The 19,069-nt window shown below is 41.0% G+C and overlaps 1 protein-coding gene across 1 annotated transcript in view; it reads left to right on the top strand.

The window, feature by feature from the left end:
* The window catches only part of Focad (focadhesin), a 295,998-nt gene that overhangs the window by 160,471 nt on the left and 116,458 nt on the right, over positions 1-19,069 (top strand). Inside the window, exons 16-18 of the mRNA XM_032902159.1 lie at positions 12,443-12,577; positions 16,328-16,378; positions 17,399-17,482. Of these exons, the coding sequence (XP_032758050.1) occupies positions 12,443-12,577; positions 16,328-16,378; positions 17,399-17,482 (270 nt within the window). The remainder of the gene's footprint in view (positions 1-12,442; positions 12,578-16,327; positions 16,379-17,398; positions 17,483-19,069) is intronic.

The raw sequence follows: 19,069 nt of genomic DNA, 5'->3' as shown, positions 1-19,069 counted from the left end.
GAAATCATACATAGTGTGAATATGAGCATGCTATACATGCTCTGTGACTTCCTGACTGTGTGCGAGGATCATACATGTATATGTAAATGCTTTACATGTCTTACATGTCTGCAGCACATGTGTGTGGAGGCCAAGGGTTGACACTGGATGTCTTCCTCTCTTATTCTTCACCGTAAATATTGTCAGGATTCCTTACTTGAACCCAGACATTGCCCTTTTAGCTAGGCTGTCTCTGCTGCTTGCTTTTGAGATCCTGTCCCTGCTGCAGGATGTCAGGGTTACAGTTGGGTGGGGTTGTTATGCCCACCTGGTGTTTACATGGATGCTGTAGACTGGAATTCTGATCCTCATGCTTCTACGGAAAGTGCCTTCCTGAGCTGTCTTCATAAACCACTCACTTGTTTTAAACTAACAGTTTGTCCGGGACGCCATACTGTTTTGATGGTCTGTGTTGGCATCTAATTGAATGAACACACGAATATAATATAAGTAATGAATTTAAGATTGTGGGATACTGATTTTAGTTATTACTATTACTGTTATTTTTATAGAACACATTTTTTTTTCCTCTTTTTTTTTTTTTTTTTTTTTTTTTTTTATTATTAACTTGAGTATTTCTTATATACATTTCGAATGTTATTCCCTTTCCCGGTTTCCGGGCAAACATCCCCCTCCCCCTCCCTTCATTGGGTGTTCCCTCCCAACCTCCCCCCCCCATTGCTGCCCTCTCCCTGACAGTCTAGTTCACTAGGGGTTCAGTCTTAGCAGGGACCCAGGGCTTCCCCTTCCACTGGTGTCTTACTAGGATATTCATTTTGCAACCCACGAGGTCAGAGTCCAGGGTCAGTCCATGTATAGTCTTTGGGTGTGGCTTAGTCCCTGGAAGCTCTGGTTGGTTGGCATTGCTGTACATATGGGGGTCTCAGCTCCTTCAAGCTCTTCCAGTTCTTTCTCTGATTCCTTCAACGGGGGTCCTGTTCTCAGTTCAGTGGTTTCCTGCTGGCATTCGCCTCTGTATTTGCTGTATTCTGGCTGTGTCTCTCATGAGCGATCTGCACTCACATTTTGATCATCCGTCTTGAGTTTCATTTGTTTATAGAACACATTTTGATAAACGAATTCTTAGTCTTTGCAGTAACTTTGTTAGTGACTTGCCCTCCTACTCTTCTTTTCCCCTGGCAGGTAGACAATTCTATTAAAAAGTATTTGGGTTGCGAAGAAGCATTTTTCTACACACAATAACTAGTTAAAAATAAACAAGCAGTTTAAACAAAAAGTTTTTATTTTAAAATCAAATGGAGGAATAGTAAAGCTAGTGGGGGTTTGGGGCAGGTAAGATGACGGACGGAGGGCTTGTCCTTGTCTCCCTTTACCAAGTGCCAAGGCCAGTTTTCATTTCTTTCCTGTTCCTCCCCCCCCTCTGGTGTCCCCTCTCCCCTTCCCATCTTCTCTTTAGTGCTCCTTTCCACAGCAAGTAGACTCTTGTTCTCTCCCTTGTTTACTAGCAGCTGCTCCATGTTTTCTCCGAAGGCCCCTTCCTCACTGCTGTAGCACAGATGTTTTTCTGGTACTTTCTGAAGTACTCAATTGCATTGTAAGTTGTTGACAATAATTTTACATGGCATCAATAGCTCACTGAGATTTGTGGAATTTTTATGGAAATTAAAATTTGAACTTATAGTATTTGCTAAAGAGCAGCTTGGTTTTGTTTTGGTCTTAAAACGACTTGGGCGTAAGGTGTCAGCATTTATGATTTGCAGTGAACAGTTCATTCATTAAAGGAGAGGTCTGCAGGCTGCTGTGCCTGTGAGAGAAAATATTTTCTTTAAAAACTATTTACTTACTTACTTACTTATTTATTTATTTGTATGAATGTGCACCTGCATGAGTCTAAGTACACCATGTGTATGCAGGCGCCCATGGAAGCAAGAACGTGTACAATTCCCTGGAACTGTGAGTTATATTTGTTTGTGACCCATCTGTTGTGGGTGCTGGGAACTGAATCCAGATCCTCTGCACGAGTAGTACGTGCTCTTAACTGTCGAGCCATCTCCACAGCCCAAGATTAAATGACTTCCTAAGGGACAGGCAGCCACCGTTAGTCTAAGTTTTCACAGAACTTTAATTTCCCCATGCCCTCCTCACAAGTCTGAATCTACATGAGGTCATTCTTTACCCCCTCTCCATTGTCCTTTTCAATTTGCCTCTCTACCCTATAAAAGGATGCTGATCTCTACTCATTGTCAGAGCTTTCTGGTTCTTCACTGTAACCTGCGACAATGCCAGGACACCAGAAAATGTGGCGAGTCACATCTGTAATCCCAGAATTCCTGGTAAGCAGTGACAGGAGAATCTGCCGGGAGCTTGAGGGCCAGCTAGTCTGGAGTGTACAGAGCAGCAGCAACAGGGAGACTCATTCTCAGCAAGGTGGAGGGAGAACCAAGTCCCCAGATTATCCTCTGACTTCTACATGTGCACTGCAGTGTAACACACCCACACACAATTGAACACATTTTTTACCTTGGGTTTTGTATCAAAAGAGTATGTACCAAGATAATTAGTTCCAATTAGAGTCTGGCATCGCTAAAGGTGAGCGTGCTCAAGGTCTCCTCATGCCTCTTGCTGTCCCTGCAGAGAAGTCAGTTGAGTGTACATTAAAAGGATTTGTTCCTTACAGGAAGGCATTTCAGGAAACCTGCAGTTTCTCACTCTGGGGAATAGGAAAGCAACCTGATTAAAATCTGCCTGGCTAAGCTATGTGTTATAGTTGTACCATGTGGTGCTTTGGTGGGACTCCTAACAGAGGGAGTGGAGACTGTTTCTGATTCTTTTGCTGCTCTTAGGACCCCGTGCTCCCATCGCATTGCCTTAGTCAGGCAATATGAGTGGAGGTGCCTAGTCTTGGTTGCCATGTTTTGGTTGATATCTCTTAGGAGGCCTGCCCTTTTCTGAAGGGAAACAGGAGAAGAGTGGATGGAAGGGACTAGGCAGAGAGAAAGGAGGAATAAAATATATGAGTGAATAAATAAGTCAAAAGAAGTGGGTCTGGCCCCTGAGCTGGGAACCCCTCCCTTGACAGTTTAGTAGGTTAGTCTGTTTGATGAAGGCTCTCAGCTCTTGCTTGTGTAACCTGAAACTCTTCCACCTCTTTTCTTTGGGTATCAGAATGCTTAAAGGTACATTTCAAAATGCCCACTTGTTTCTCTGAGCAACTTTGGAAACGGGACAGTGGTGTTGGGGCTCGTTAATAGAATATGGAAGAAGCCAATAACTTTTCATCAGTTAGGCACGGTGGGGTTTAGAAATGTGCGTCTGCGGTCTTTGCTATGAACAGAACAAAGGTTGAACAGATGTAAGAGAGAGATCATTGAAACGACTGGTCTGTAGATTGTGAGAGACGTAGGAAGCCACTCTGCATTCCTAGTGATTTGTGTTTCTTTCCTACATCCCTGCTTCCTGATTAACTAGTCTCACACAGTAAAGCATTGAAGTTGCATAAATAAACTCCTGTTAGCCATTTTAAGAAATGTTTATGACCTTTAAGCCCATATTATTGGGGTGAGAAAGAGTGCTTTGCCCCCATTGTTTCTGTCCCACCGATTGTGTGTCTTTGGCTTCCTCTTATCCCTGCTTTTTGTGGTGTAGCAGAAGCATCCTGTTTTATGAATTGTGTGTGCTGAATTGGCTTAAGAGGGCTTCCCTATGTGATGACGGCTCAAGTCCTTTAATTGTAAAGGCAGTTTCTTTTACCTTCATTATGAAAAGGGCACACGAGGCATTTTTCATAGTCTAAAGGTTTTTATAAAGCTTTCTCCCTGTTGGAGTAGAGAATCAGGACAAAAGGAGTAGGCTGCTCTCAGGAGTTTCTAGAAATAGCTTTTGAAAGTAAGATTAGGAGATAGCGCTCTGTTCTCCATGCAGGAACAAAGTAATTTCGCAGCACAGGAATTAAGAGCGAAAGCTCCTGTGCTCCTGGGGTTTGTTGGTTCCCCCCGTTGCTTATATAACGGCAATAACCATCTTTTTCGTCATGTGAAGCACATTTGTATGCAGTTGTCTCCGTGTGGCCTTTACTGTCACCCTCACACTATCCAAAGAGCAGGTGTTACTAGTATTGTTTTCATTTTGCAGCTGGGGAAACAGACAGAGAGATTAATGGCTTTGCCATAGTCACACAGCTATGAAATGGGAAAACCTGGGGTCCCCTCCTCTAATCCCGCGTCCCTTCTGCACCTCACTTCACAGTCTCCTTAATCTTTACTCTCAGTGTTGCTACAATTGTAAAAGAGAAACATGGGAAAAGTATCATTCTTTCCTTACCAATAAAATATGCATAATGAAAGCACTTAGAATGGGATGAATCACTTCTCAGACAAACTCAATGAGACATCGAGTCATTTGTGTGTAGGCATTAACTTGCTGTCTGCATGCAGTTCATAGGTACTGTGCCTGGCTTGATTTTATGTACTTACTTTTTCCTGCTCTCTCCCTTATTATTGAATGGTGGATTTAGCACTTCTGGATGGCACTTTCCTCTTACGATTTTATTTCAAAATCGTCTGGTTTGTTAACTCTGAAAGTCTGTTGTTGTTTTAAGCTGCTCTTTGGCAGGTAGGATGCGCTTTCTTCTGACTAGCTTTGAAGATGGCGTCTGTGATTCCATCATTTAACAATCATAGTATTAACAGCAGCAGCAGCAGCAGCAGCAACCTCTTATCTTAACAGGGAAGCTAGAGTTTATGTTTTTATTGACTCTGGATATTCTTAGCCATTATTTCTTTGATGCTTCTTTTCTGTTCCTTTTATGACCCTTAGTGTCAAAATGCTATGGAGAAGGTAAAAAATAATATGGAAAATATATTAAGTAGAGCGGAGCGGTGTTCAGTGAAAAGTGCAAATACATGGCACAACATGATGGACCGTGAGTAAAATAAATAATAAATAAATAAAATAATATAATGAAAGTAATAAAATAAATAAAAGAAGCTGGCTATGAAAGAGCACATGCTCTTGGCTTCCACTTATAGGGAAAGTTGAGTACAGGCAAATCTGTAGAGGTCAAAGTTAAAGTTCTGGGTCCTCAGTGTGGGAAGGCTTGGTATGGAGAGTAAGAGTGAGCAGTGATTGGAGGAAGGGGGACAGATGGTTTCATACTGATTCTGGTGCTCAGGGAACTTTGTGTACGTGGAGATCGCTTACCTAGGGCAATTATATGTGGATATGTGGATTATTTCTTTAAAAAGATCTCGTTAAAACTAATGCAGAATGTTGAATTCTTGTCCATTTCCAGCTCAGTCTTCTCTCTCTGAGCTGCTTACTGATGTCACTTAAATACAGGTACCCAAACCAGCCCTCTGCCCTGCTAGTGACCAGCTCTGAGTTTTCTACAGCTGTCAGGTGTCCTGCTCCCGTTCCCTTCCAGGTCCCCCTCCCATCCCAGGAGTCCACACGGAGTTTAGCTTGCATGTTCCCTAACTCTCCTCTAACTTTCCTGGGTGCTTCTGTCCCACTGCCTTCTGTAACCCTGACTTTTAAAGATTCCTGCCAGTTATTTGGGGACACATTCCCTAATTTAGGCAAATGTGCTGACTCTTCATTATTTGGCAGGAATAGTTCAGAACCAATCTTCTTGTCTTGGTGTGTCGTGCCACAGATGTGTCGTATATTTCATTACTGTTAATGTAGGCTTTGTTCCTGTGTTAAAGGTGATTTATGCCACATTTCTCTACCGCAATCGCTGTATTTCATTCATAATTAACAGCTCTCGGAGGAGATGCCTTGACGCTGTGCAGTTGTCTTGTTTGCCCTGAAACTTGTGCACCAGATCTGGCGCCTGTCAGTAAGGGCCAACTCCAACAGTGAATCGGGTGGCATTTACCTGGTGGCAGCTTTGTTTTCATTGCTTCTATATTTATCAGCCCGAATTCTTCTATAAGGAAGGGCTGCCTGTTCTCCCATACCCATATATTTTTTCTCCATTTTGTATCAATGAGAACTTTTACAATTGTAATCTAATGAGTGACATTGCTACTTATTAAAGTTGTTGAAGCATTGACCATTCAGAGCACTTTCAGATTGGTTACTCTGTTGTCTTCACAAGCCCTACCCTGCTGTTGAGTCCCCCTTTTCTGGTATAAGCAGCAATGCTTTATATCCTAGACTGAAGTTTTCAGTGTCTCAGCCCTGCAGCCAACTAGGGCCATTCTAAGGTTAAACTCCCTTTGTAAATACTGCTCAGCATTTTGGGGATGGGGCTGGGGTTGGGGGATGGGCAGCCTTTTCTATTGCAGTATTGGATATTTTAGATAGTCACCTTAGAAGAAAACTGTTTTATCTTTCTTCAGGCTCATGGGGTATTTATTTAGTTCATGACTGACTCGTTTTGCTTTTGGGTCTGTGACAAGGAACATCATGTTGGGGATGATGTGGAGACAGTCTTTTCCTCTCATGGCAGTAGAGTGAAAAGGTGAAGAAGGAAGAGAGCAGGCCCTGACATCCCACTCTCAGGACGGGATTCCTAACTGTAAACTCCCCAGCTGCCCCGTTTGTTCCTTTGACATTGGATACATGGGAGATGATTCAGATCCAAAGTACAGCACTAACTTTGACCTTTATATTTTATAACCCTTATTTACTTGGGTTAGAGTTAGGGTAACTGACTGTTGGATTAATGATGCCTGTCATTACAGTGAATATTTTTATTATTTTTATTTATTTTAAAATTTTTATTTATTTTGTGTGCATTCATGTGTGTATGCATGTATGTGAGTTAGTGTGCATGCTATGGCATGTGCTTTGAGGTTAGAAGACAGCATCTCATTGTTTATTCTCTTTTTCTATCATGTGGGTCCTGGATGTTAAATTAAGGTTGTCAGAGTTTGACAGCAGGTGCCTTTACCCTCTAAGATGTCTTACCAACCCATTTCTTTTAAAACTTTTTTTCTTTTAAAGAAAATGTCCCATGTAGCCTAGGCTGACATCAGACTCCCCATGAAACTGAACAAATAACCTTGAACTTATGATCCTTCTGTCTCCATCCCCTAGGTTCTGTGACTATAGGTATGTGTGACCACCAGTTGTAATGAAAACATTCTTCTATTTTTTATTATTATTATTATTATTATTATTATTATTATTATTATTATTATTATTATTTTGTGTGTGTGTGAGTGTGTGCGTGTGTATGCATAGTGCATTTGTGGAGGTCAGAGGCAAATTTCTGAAGTCTGGATGTGTTTTCCACCTTTAATTGAGTTAAGGGGCTCCAACTTATATTTTGAGGCTCCATGCGGCAAATGACAACTGTCTGAGCCATCTAGCTGACCCTCTATTCTAGTTTTTAAATTCCTGGACCTTTAGATTATTATTTTTAAAGTTTGCCACTTCTTTTCCATTATGTCATGTTCTTCCATTGGACTGTAAACAGCACATCATCCTTTCTTTTACGTGTTTTTACTTTTCCTTGTTTTCTTATACTAGGGTCTGAGAAAGAAGTCCTGCTTTTGGCAGTTCACACACATCATAGGCTCTGTCACTGGTTAATTTTATTTGTCATCGTGAACTCATTTCTAGGTGGCCCTGTTTTTTTATATTTATATGCAGAACTTTGGGGTATACATTTGAGACTTCTTCCAGAGTGTTTGAGGTGCCCCAGCTTACTGCTATTTCTGATGTCACAGTCCTTGTCCTCTGGGTTTGTAATCCAACCTCTAAACCAGGGATGGTTCTTCCAGGTGCTGGTCTTTGAGTGGGAGTCTCAGTTCTGACTCCTCATCTTTAGTAGGATGAAGTCCACATCTCCTGTTTGTATGTGAATGCTCAAAAAGAGGTTGCTAGGTTGCAAAACTGACTTCATAAAATACACATATCCATATGCAACTATATACCTATTTATTTCTGCCATTTGGTATCCCCATCCTGCACTTACTGCTTCTAAAGTCAGCTACATATTGTAGAAATTAAAAGAAGTCAGTTTGGGTAGTAATTGTCAGGACTATAGTCTCAGCATTTGGGAAGCTGAGGCAGGAGAATTGCCACGAGTTCAGGACCAGCCCAGGCTACAAAATAAACCAGCGAAAGCCAGACTAATCTGAAACAGCTTGACAGGCTAACCAACCAAGAGGATCCTATCTGTGCCAGGTCCAAGGAGAGCCATAGAGCATGGAGGTGTTAGGCCAATGATGCCACATCGTCTTGAGGTCAGTTCTGTCATATCCAGTCAGGAGTGGTCTAGGCTGGGGAGGTTGGAACACTAGGGAAGGCTGCTTTGCCAGGCTCTCTTTGGTCTTGTTTTTGGGTATACCTTGCTTACACGTAAGGCCCTGCTGTATGTAAAGATTCTAGAATGTTCTCTCCTAGTTTATGAAAAGAGTAGCTTTATAGGCATTATTTTTAAACTTTTTAAGTAGAAGAGAAAATTAAAATTTTTTTCCTGAGCTGTGAATGTTCTTTCTCCTCACTCAGAGAGGACTGGCTCCTTGTGTACAATTGATGGCTGGAGTTTCGTCTATCCTGCTAGTTCATCAACATGCCGTTGCAGCGTGAGGCATACCTTTTCATGGTGTATGGGTTTATAGAACTTTTGAGTGAAAGCCATTGTCTGACCAGCGTCACACTTGAACGCACTCTTCCCTCCTGTCTGTAGGATAGTTCTCTGTTACATCTTCCCAAGGATCTTAGTCAGGCGCCTATAGGATATCTCGTTTTCACCAGTTTACCCAGTTCTCAATTGTGGTGAATGTGCCCTCTTCCAGTTTCTTCCTGTGTTGTTTGGCTTTGCTTTGATCCAGGCTGTTAGGTTCCAGGCGTCTCAGTTTCTAACTCAGGTCCTGAGTTCTTTTTGTAATGAATTAAAGAGATGATCATTTTGATCATCCTTGTTTGTCATTCTTAGATTTGTTGGTGTGCTTGGTGTAGAATTTTAAAATTTTTAATTATTTTACTTTTTGACATTATTGTATAACTATATCATTTACCTTCCTTTTCCTCACTCCAAACTTTCTCATATATCCATCCTTGCTTTTTTAAATTCATGGTCTATTTTTTTCATTAATTGTTGTTATATACATATTTGTATATTTTTATACATATGTATTCCTAAATACAGAAATGTGATTCCCATACCCTACACTGTAGAAGAGGATGATAAAAGATTCTAAGAGGAGGAATAGGAAGTTTGCTGTGAGATTGTGTCCCCTCAATCAGAGAAAACACCCACATACTCTCGCTAACTTTGCTGCAAGCAACAAGAGACCTGCTAACATGGTGGTGCCCAAGGTCAGCCCTATACAAAGAACTACTGGCATCTAAGGAAAGCTGAGAGTGGGAGAAATAGTCTCCCCCAAGAAGGAGCACAGTGACTGATTATCCAATTCAGAGTCATCACCCCAGTTCTTTTAATTCTTTGTTCTCACCCTTAGATTTTTATTCCTGCCCCTCAGTGCAGTATTGCCTTTAGTACTTGATGAAGACCAATAATGTGTTAGGCCAGTGAAGGGCAAGAATCAGGCTACATGGTCATTGTCTTTTAACACCTTAATATCTAGTTGAAAAGACAATTTCCATACACAAAAATAGCACGCAATACCAGTGTATAATTACATGCTAAACCAAGAGGCACAGCAATTTAAGTGTTAGAAGTTGAAGGGGGGAAAGGAGGAATAGAAAGAATTTCAGGAGAAAACCTTATTTAGGAAGTTTGATTTAAAACAGGTCTTGAATTAACCAAGATTGGCATTAGGTAGGCATTTAAGGTAAGGGGTAAGCAGGGACAATCTGTGAGTTTACTGAGCAGCTCCTTTACCTCAAGGAATGGTTAGAAATAGAAATGTGAGGAGGAGGGAAAGCTGCTGGCTACTTTGACTTGGGCTATAAGATCACCACATGAACTTTAGATAAACGAGATTTCCTTATGGAGTTAAGACTCATTTTATATGTTCTTCAGCTCTGAAATCTCTGATTTGTTTTTCCTTAAACTTTGGTCCAAATCCTTTGGTGTTCTAGGAATTCTGTGATCCACCTGCTTTCCCAGCATGCTTACTTTTTGTGCCAACAAATGGTTTTTCATGCTTGGCTTGCTATCTTGTGGTGCATCTGCACGACTTCCGCCCATTTCTTCTCTAGGTTGATTTCAAGCCTCACCATCATCTCTTGACACTCAGTGGCAGGATTCCCACCCCCCGACATTTCTTTCCTTCTTAGGTTCCTCTTTCAGCTCTTTTATATCCAACAGAGTTGTAGTCATGCCAAGTAACTTAGGATCATGTGTTTCACTTCCTTTCTAATACGGCTTGATAAATTCTTCAGTAGACTGACCTGCATTTTATTTTGTGTTTCCTTCTGGTATGTGTACTGCTTTGGATATGTGCCTTTAGCTTTGTGGGTAGCGACTAAGGAATTACATCTTTTAAATTTATATTAGTTAATGTTTTGAAACACCTATTACTTGCAATACCACAGTTGCATTTTTCTTAATGTGCCTACTATCATACCTTGCCCATAGTATTCCTTTCTTAGTACATATTTGTTAGATTCAGATCATGGAGTAGATTCCAAAACACAGGACATGTGTGTGTGTGTGTGTGTGTGTGTGTGTGTGTGTGTGTGTGTGTGTGTGTGTCTGTCTGTCCGTCTGTCCGTCTGTCTGTCTTTCATGGAAAGAAGGAATTAGAGCAAAAACCATAAATCCAAGTTTTTCTAGAGGCATTCTTTCTGCTCTTATTTCCAGCCATTTCTTTTCCTGGGGGGTGGTGGTGGTAATTCTTAATCTGCCTCCTTAAAGCATATATTACTCATGCATCTTTGACATGTCTGCAATTGTGACTTCGTGTAGCCCTTCCTAAATAATTTATATTTGTACATAGAGGTAAGTTGTATATATTAACTGAAGCACAACAGAAGAGATGGACATTTTAGAAAAATTAATCCTGGTTAAACTTATTGGCCCTTTGTTGGCACTTTTCTTGTCTTTGTCTTAAAATTTTAATGAAATATCTATCAGTGGAAATAATCATCTGTCACAGCTCAAATTAACATTAGGAAGACATTTGAATAACTGTAAAATCAGATATTGTGATGACTTAGGAACACTGGTCTAGGAAATTGGGACATGTAATGTAACATTTGTGTTTGATTCCAGAGTTAACAGCCTGTTAATCCAAGAGTACTTTAAAATATTTAAATTATTTATGATAAAATTATCTTCTCTCCTTAACATTTTTGTAAGGCAAAATTGGCTGAGAAGTTTTTGAATCATATATGTATTACCCTCATTCCCAATTTTCTGGATGGGGTTTCTGATTTTTATCTTACCTTTTTTTGGTATGTTTCTGGAAGTACATTTAAAAAAATAGGTACACATATGTGTATATACACATATAAAAGCTGGAGTTGATGTATGTAGGGGGCGTGTGTGTGTGTGTGTGTGTGTGTGTGTGCGCGCGTGTGTGTGGCATGTGTGATATTATCTTTATTGTGACAAATACCCATGAAAGTGACTTTAAAGGAGGTGCTTAGTTTTGCCTCCCACCTGCAGAAGCTCCCCCTCACTGTTGTTTTCCTGTAGTTTTGGGCCCTATGGTAGCATACCATGGCAGAGAGGACCGGATCATCTCATGGCAGTGTGAGGGGGAGGTAGGGAAGAGTGGGAGATGGAAGGAAGACCACCAAAGACAAGATACACCTTTCATGAGCATAGCCTAAGTGACCCACTTTCTCTAACTCTTGCAACCTCCTAGAAACCTATCCAGTTGAGAACTTCTGAATGGATCAACTCATTGATGTGGTTAGCACACTCGGGGACTTCACCGTCCAAGAACTTTATGAGCTGCACATCAAGCTTTGATGTGGGGTTGGTGGGATGCCTGATATTTAAACCATAATGGGAATTGTTTAGTAACTGAAACGTAGTTGTTAAAAAACAATTTTGTGAGGTAAGTTGCATCTTCAACCATTTAAATTGATCTAAAACTTTCTTTTTATGTCTACTACCTTATAAAATCTTATCTCCTAGCAGTGCCCTTATTTCTCTCTTCTTATATTAGCAGAGAGCACTTCCTGCCACTCTGCAGTACTGGGGATTGAGCCCATGGCCTCCTCTCTGCTAAGGAATCCTCTCAGTGAATTCTCCTAGTAACCTCCTCCCCTCCCTCCCCTCCCTCCCCTTCCCTCCCTCCCCTCCCTCTTTGTTTGTTTGTTTATTTATTTATTTATTTATTTTTAATTTCTGTTTTGAGACAGGGTCTTGCTACATTGCCCAGACTGGTCTATGAGTTTGTCATGCAGCAAAGATGGACTTGACTTAGAGTCCTACCACGTAGGCTTCCAAAGAAACTGGAATTTCATGCCTGAGCCACCTTGCCTAGCTTGTAGTACTCCTAACCCCTTATGACTTCATCGGAGTTTCAGTTTTCCTGGTTGTTGACTTTTTACCTTTGTTTCATAGGTTGTCTGTATCCGCTCCACATGGAATGCTCTCTCTCCCAAGTTGAGCTGTGACATGAGACCACTTATATTGAAGACCCTGAGTGAACTGTTCTCTCTGGTTCCTTCCTTAACAGTCAATACAGTTGAATATGAGGTATGTGTTTGCAGCCCAAGAAGCCGATTGTTCTGGAAAGGTGTATGATGTGATAACTACTCTCTGAATTAATCCTTCATTTTACAACTGTTTACATAAAAGGAGCTTATGCTTTTATTACAAGACTTATCAAGATTTTAAAAGTGTATTTTATGTTAAAAGCAGTTTCTAAAATAATAGTGTATACGATTAGCTGTTTAAAACCATTATTTCAAATGTTTTAAGTCAAAAAGCATAAGCATTAAAACTTATAAGTTCATGTTTATCATTTTAACAGCCCGAGACACTCCTGAGACTCCTTGCTGTGAGTCCTATGACGCTGTTTAATGCTTGCTTCCTAGCTCTGCTTTGAGTGAAATAGTAGACAGTAAAAGCTGCATTTATGTCTCTACTTTATAAGCCTCAGTCTTTTTCTCTCCATTACACCTTTCCTCTGGAAGAAGTCTAGAGCAGTTTTATCGGTGAATGTCCAGTTCAGTGCCTCTAATAAATTGCCACCCTTCAGGATTCTCTGACCGTCCTTTGTGTGTTTCAGATCCGGTGATTAGACAGAAGTATCAGAAAATACTTCCTGTCACTTTACTTTTATAAATATGTGTGTGTGCATTCACCACGTGTGCCACATGCATTCGTGCATCTTCAGAGGTCAGAAAAAGGTGTTAGATTCCCGGGAGCTAATGTTCCATGTGGATGTGAGCCACCCAGCCTGGGTTCTGGGACTCTAATTCATGTCCTCTAGAATAGCAGGGGTTCTTTTTTAACTGTTGAACTGTTTCTCTAGCCCCATTTCCTGCCATTTAAAATGCTGCACAATGAATAAAATCCAATCCATAATTGCCGAGGTTGAGCATCTAGGACTCTGCACAGTGTGTACTGGGTTCGTAGCTGCTGAATGAACTGTGGAGCCAATGCAGGTCGTCGCAAATTTATTTTTATGTGTGGTCTTTTCTTATAACTATGAAAGAAAATACTTATTCCTCAATACATTAAGGGGAAACTTTGAGTTGTGACCCTTAGGGCGTGTAGTACAGCAGGAGTCTTTGTTTCTGGGTGTGATACCTGGGTACTCAGTCTTACTTTGTCCAGAGCCTACAGTGTGATTGGTCAATAGCTAAAATCTCAAATCTACAGCCATGGCATGTTGGGCCTGTTCACTTTCTGTCCTCAATGTTGGAAATTTTTATACTTTTGAGTCGCTTGTACTTAAAGGTTTTGAAATTTTGTAATGGACTGCTTTGTGAAGTGGTTTTTATGTGTGGTTTTTGATGTTTGTATACGTGTGGCTGAGAAAGGCCTTTGACCTAGATGATCTTTTCTTTCAGATTTTTTATCTCCTTGGTTTGTCTTTACACAATCAGCAGTTTTCTGTTACTGAGGCAGACTGCACTGAGACCACTTAACCCACTTCTTTTCCTCAGTCAGAGTGAGAACAGGAGCAGTACTGGTTAGCAGCAGTGAAGACACAGTGGAGAGGTCCTGCCTCTCCTCTTCCCTCCAGCCTCCCTCCCCCCCTCGTCTCTACTTCTTTGCCCATTTGCTTTTCTCATATTCGCTCTCTTTTCTTCTCCCTCCCTTCCTCCTCTCCTCTCTCTTCCCTCTAATCTGTGGCCCTGCTCTCTCACTCTTCCAAGGCATGTATTTAGTTGCTTTATTTAACTGTTTAGCAATTACTTGGATCGAAGCCAAAGTTACATTCAGTTTTCCCAAAACTTTTTTTTTTTTGTTCCTTTTTTCTCTATATCTTTTTATTGACTCTTGGTGAATTTCACACCATGTAACCCAATCTCACTCATCTTCCTGGCCCTTTGTATCTTCTCTCTGCCCTTATTTTTTTTTTTTTTTTTTTTGGTTCTTTTTTTTGGAGCTGGGGACCGAACCCAGGGCCTTGCGCTTCCTAGGTAAAGCGCTCTACCACTGAGCTAAATCCCCAGCCCCTTCTCTCTGCCCTTATAACACCTCCCCCAGAAGAAAATAAAACATAAAAATAAAAAAGAATAAAACAAAACCAAAAGAAAACCAAACCAAACTAAACCCCATCTTTGTCGTGGCAGCTTTGGGGGTCACAGTGTGTCCCACAGTGCACCGTTTTGTTCACTTCTTTGCTTGCAGATGTTCATTGCAGTGAACACTGATCTTATTCAAGGCCTCTCTGGCTTCTGCTACACCATCCATTCTGGATCCTCACTGGGATTCTTTTGAGGTAGATCACCCAATGCCACAGCCTGCAAGGGGCATGGCCAGCTCTCCTTCCTGCTACAGCTACGGGTGGAGGGCATCTCTCCAGTGCCCTCATCTCCTCATGGCAGCTGAGTGGCGGGGCCAGTTCCCCCAAGTTTGTGCCCTTGGATGCCCAAAAGTGCTTCTCATGTCACTTCTATCCCTAGTCACTTCCGAGCTTTCCGTTTGTCTGGAATAAACTCTAGAAAACTGAATTTTCCTTTTACAACATGGCAGTTCTCTACAGTGCCATACCAGCCATCCAGTGAAACAAAGGATGTCTCCCAATGTGTCTTCAAACCTTTCTTTTTATTCATGCTATTCCCCCCGACTAGACTTCCTTTCTTTTCATCTTTAATTTTAAAAATATGCTTTATGAATTGTAAAATCACATTATCTCACTCAATCCTTGGAGAATTTTCCTCCGGCAGGCAGCTGCTGCTCTCAAACTTCTTTGCCTGCCTCTGTGAACTTGTCTTTTATTTTATACTACAGGGATATATAATTTTCCCCACTAAACTATAAACAGTGAATCATAGAGTCCATGATTAAATTGGATTAGGCTTTTTAAATTGCCTTCCATTAGTTATGGTGTATTTATTCACCGACTCAGAATACATTAATTCAAACCATATTATGCCATAATGGTACTGATAAATAATGGTAGATACTATTCATGGCCTCTGAAGAAATCAGTATTTATTGAATGTTTGATATATGCCGGGCAAGGGACTACATGAAAGTTGGTGTCTTAACTCAGGTGTCCTCACTTTCCTGTTGTACTCTGTGGTCCACATCCTCTTCCTCCAAAGTTCAACAGGCACATGAGTGTGGTAGAGGAAGCAACAGACCTCGTTGGGGGGTCATTCTGAATGCTGATTTAATTGGTGTCAGCAGACTGGCTTTGAAGATGTGCAGTGTTGCTTCCTGTTGACGTAAGGGGGAATTGTTTTGTAAAGTTAAGGAGGGAAGAGCAACAGAATGTGAGTCAAGCACTAATCTTAACCCTGCCCTACACAAGGAAGGCACTGAGCACCAGCGGGTAAACAGTTCTGAGATTGACTAATTGTTTATTAAATAATTTCATTAAAAGGAATCAGGCTAGGATTTGTGTTTGTAGTCTTTGAAATGAAAAAAGACACAGTGACGGCCATATGACATGTGCAACTTAAGAGGGAATTAATCACACCACGTGCTACCATGCACCTGCCATGCATCCAGTTAGGGGAAGGTGGCCTGGGCGTGGATGGGATGGGACTAAGACTAATGTCATGGAGGAGTGACGTTTGTATTGGGATTTAAAAGATCAGAGACAATGGTCAGCTTTCTGGATGGTGTCATCTTGGCATTTTTAGTTATGCATGTGTGCAGATGCCGAATTTGAGTGGTTTTCCTTTCTGAGTAACGGGTTCAGTCAGTCAAATGATGCAAGTTAGTAGTAACGTAATTTCTACCACTTGTTACTTCAGAATCTTCAATTTAAGTCGAACCTTTTCTTAACTTTTTTTTTCTTTATGCTTCCCGATTTTTCAGAATTTTAAAGTTCAAGTCCTCAGCTTCCTCTGGACTCACACTCAAAACAAGGTATTTTTATAGAATATTTTTATAGGAATATCTGTGAATCAGAACAAACTGGGGAAAGGGTTATGGGAAAAAAAGGCTCAAGATAAACAATTAGTTCTCTGGAACTGAAGTTTCAATTTTTAAAAAAGTGACTATTAGTAAGTTCATATTTAAAAATGGTTCTCCACTACTCTTATTAATAATGACATGTGAAGGGCTGTTGACATTATCCCTTGCTTTTTATGGTTCTTTCCCCTTTCTGCCTTGGTCCTTCCATATCTGTGTAGTAAAAGAAGGCCTGGTACACAGTACAGTCTATGTGTTTATGTGGGTTCATGTATGATTGATGTATGTGGAGGCCAGAGGACAGCTTCCCATGTCCAAGTAATATCTTTCTTGACACAGGTCTCTGACTGCCATGAATACACCTGACAGGCTAGGCTAGCTGTGCAGCGAGACCTGGGAGACTGCCTGTCTCTGCCTCCCCTGTGAAAAGGTTCCAAGTGTGTGTCAGCAGGCCAGGATTGCTGGAGATACACTTGCCCAGTGGGTGCATGAGCTCGGACTACAACTAGGTCACTTGTCCTGTTAAACACGGACTTGTCAGATTCTAAATCCTCACAGTCCTGCTAGGCTCTACTAACTCAGAGCGAACTGAGTAATTAGATAACTTATAAGATTCAAATTAGGATAAAACACTGAATGTTTTTGAGCCCATTGGCTCGGTTTTAGTTTTTGTTACTGTTGGGGGCACTTTCTCCAGAAGAATGCTTCATGGTGATCAGTCATTCTTACTTCTGACATAATGATTTTTTGGTTTTATTTTGCACCTCTCCAACTTGGGTTTTGTTTTTTTTTTTTTTTTTTAACAGTATTTCTTTGAAAACGAGAAACAATTTCTTTTCTCAAGAGTCTGGTAAATGTTCTTTTGGACTAAGTAGCACTTGAATCTCAGTGGATCCTGGCATTGGTTAGAGGATATTTTCTTGCCTCCTCTAGATCTGCCGCTGATGTCTGTTGCTTTCTGTCTGCCTCCTCCAGGATCCCATTGTAGCAAGTGCCGCATATAAATCTCTGTCTCACTTCAGTGCTGGAGAGCACACCATTCTTCACTTGCCGGAAAAGGTAAGCACTTTTGAATTTTTTGATGCCGGCTCTTGATTTTTTCCCTCTGGATTCTATGACTTTGTCTCTGGTCATAGGAGCTCTTTACTCAATGAATGTATCTATGTTCCTGTAGGTGTTAGCCTTTAGGCAGTATAACTTGCTCACTGTTCTTTTTGGTCTGTGAAACTGTGAGGGCTTATGCTTTGTAAGTGATGGGTTTGAATCTCTTGCAGCAGCTGAAAGGCAGTGTGGAGCAAAGGCACTTAGTTACCTTACGTGGCTTGCCTGGACGTTCTGAGCTGCTCCTGGAGCCACTTTTCTGTCAAGTTTGAGTACTTTCCTGGTGTTCAATTCTAAGCATGGCCTCACAGGTTCATATTTTTCTATTTCCTGTGGTGCTAAAGATCTTTATATCTCACAACAAATGGTATAAGTAAAAAAAAAAATCTTCCTTTTAGTAAGGTGGAAAATGATTTATATGGCATGAAGAAAGTGTTGTTACTTCTTAAGGCTCAGCAAAAATATGGTATTAGCTTTTAAAATAACTAAGTCGTTAATGTTGTTATTATTATTGCCGTGTTTGGGATGGAACTCCAGCCTTGTATATGTTAGGCAGTTATGTTTATTTTAAATGAAACATAAACTCTAGTATCTGATGGACATAGAAGTATATTTCCTTAATCCCAGCACTCTCTGAATGTAAAGGTAGGAGGATGTCTATTATTTCTAGACCTGCCTGGTCCACATCTCAAGTTTTAGGCTAGCCAAGGGCTACACTGTGAGACTCTGTCTTCATAGAAATAAAGAAAAATCTAGTACTTACCTTATTTTAGGTCTTGCTATCATTGCCAATAAGTCCAAATAATACAGATGAGAGATGAATGCCTTTATGGTAAATGGTAATATTATACTATATAGAAATTACATATACCATTATCCAGAAAGTACCCTGGCTATCAAATGTTGTAAATTCCTTGGCATTTTCAGGCAGAAAAACATGTTTGGCTTTTGTTCTGTGTTAAGTCGTTACAGGGGTCAGATACAGTAGGGACTTGGCCAACTTAACGCTCGTAGGATTGAATTGGAGCCTCCATGCGGAAGAAGCTGAGCACAGGTCCTATGAAGCCAAGTCTTAAGCAAGGCAGGATTTCCTGTACTATTGCGGACTCCCAACAACTTGCCTGGCCAGTGTATTCTGCAGTGCTTACAAGTGCTAAGGCTTACCTAGGTCTTCACAGTGAAAACCAAAGGCACTTCAAACTGCACTGTGCTAACCGTCCAAGTCTGCTTTTATAATACACAGCTGGGGCTTGAGAGCTGCCTCACTGGTTAAGGAAGAGAGCCGACTGCTCCTCGGACAATCTATGTAGTTCCTAGCATCCACCTAGTGGCTCAAAACTATCTGTAACTCTAGTTCCAGGGGATCTGACACCCTCTACTGGATCCGTGGGCATGGGCACTGTATAGTGTGGTGCACAGACATACACGCAGGCAAAACCATACATGTGCAATAAGAAAATACAAAGAAAATAGTACTAGGAATTTGGTTTGATATATCCCACCAGTAGATTAGTCAAACACTAGTGGGGACACTTTTTTATTATG

The sequence above is a fragment of the Rattus rattus genome, chromosome 1 (assembly GCF_011064425.1).
Source record: "Rattus rattus isolate New Zealand chromosome 1, Rrattus_CSIRO_v1, whole genome shotgun sequence".
Taxonomy (NCBI): domain Eukaryota; kingdom Metazoa; phylum Chordata; class Mammalia; order Rodentia; family Muridae; genus Rattus; species Rattus rattus.
The sequence above is the reverse complement of the archived record's forward strand: the minus strand, read 5'-3'. Positions and strand labels throughout refer to the sequence as shown.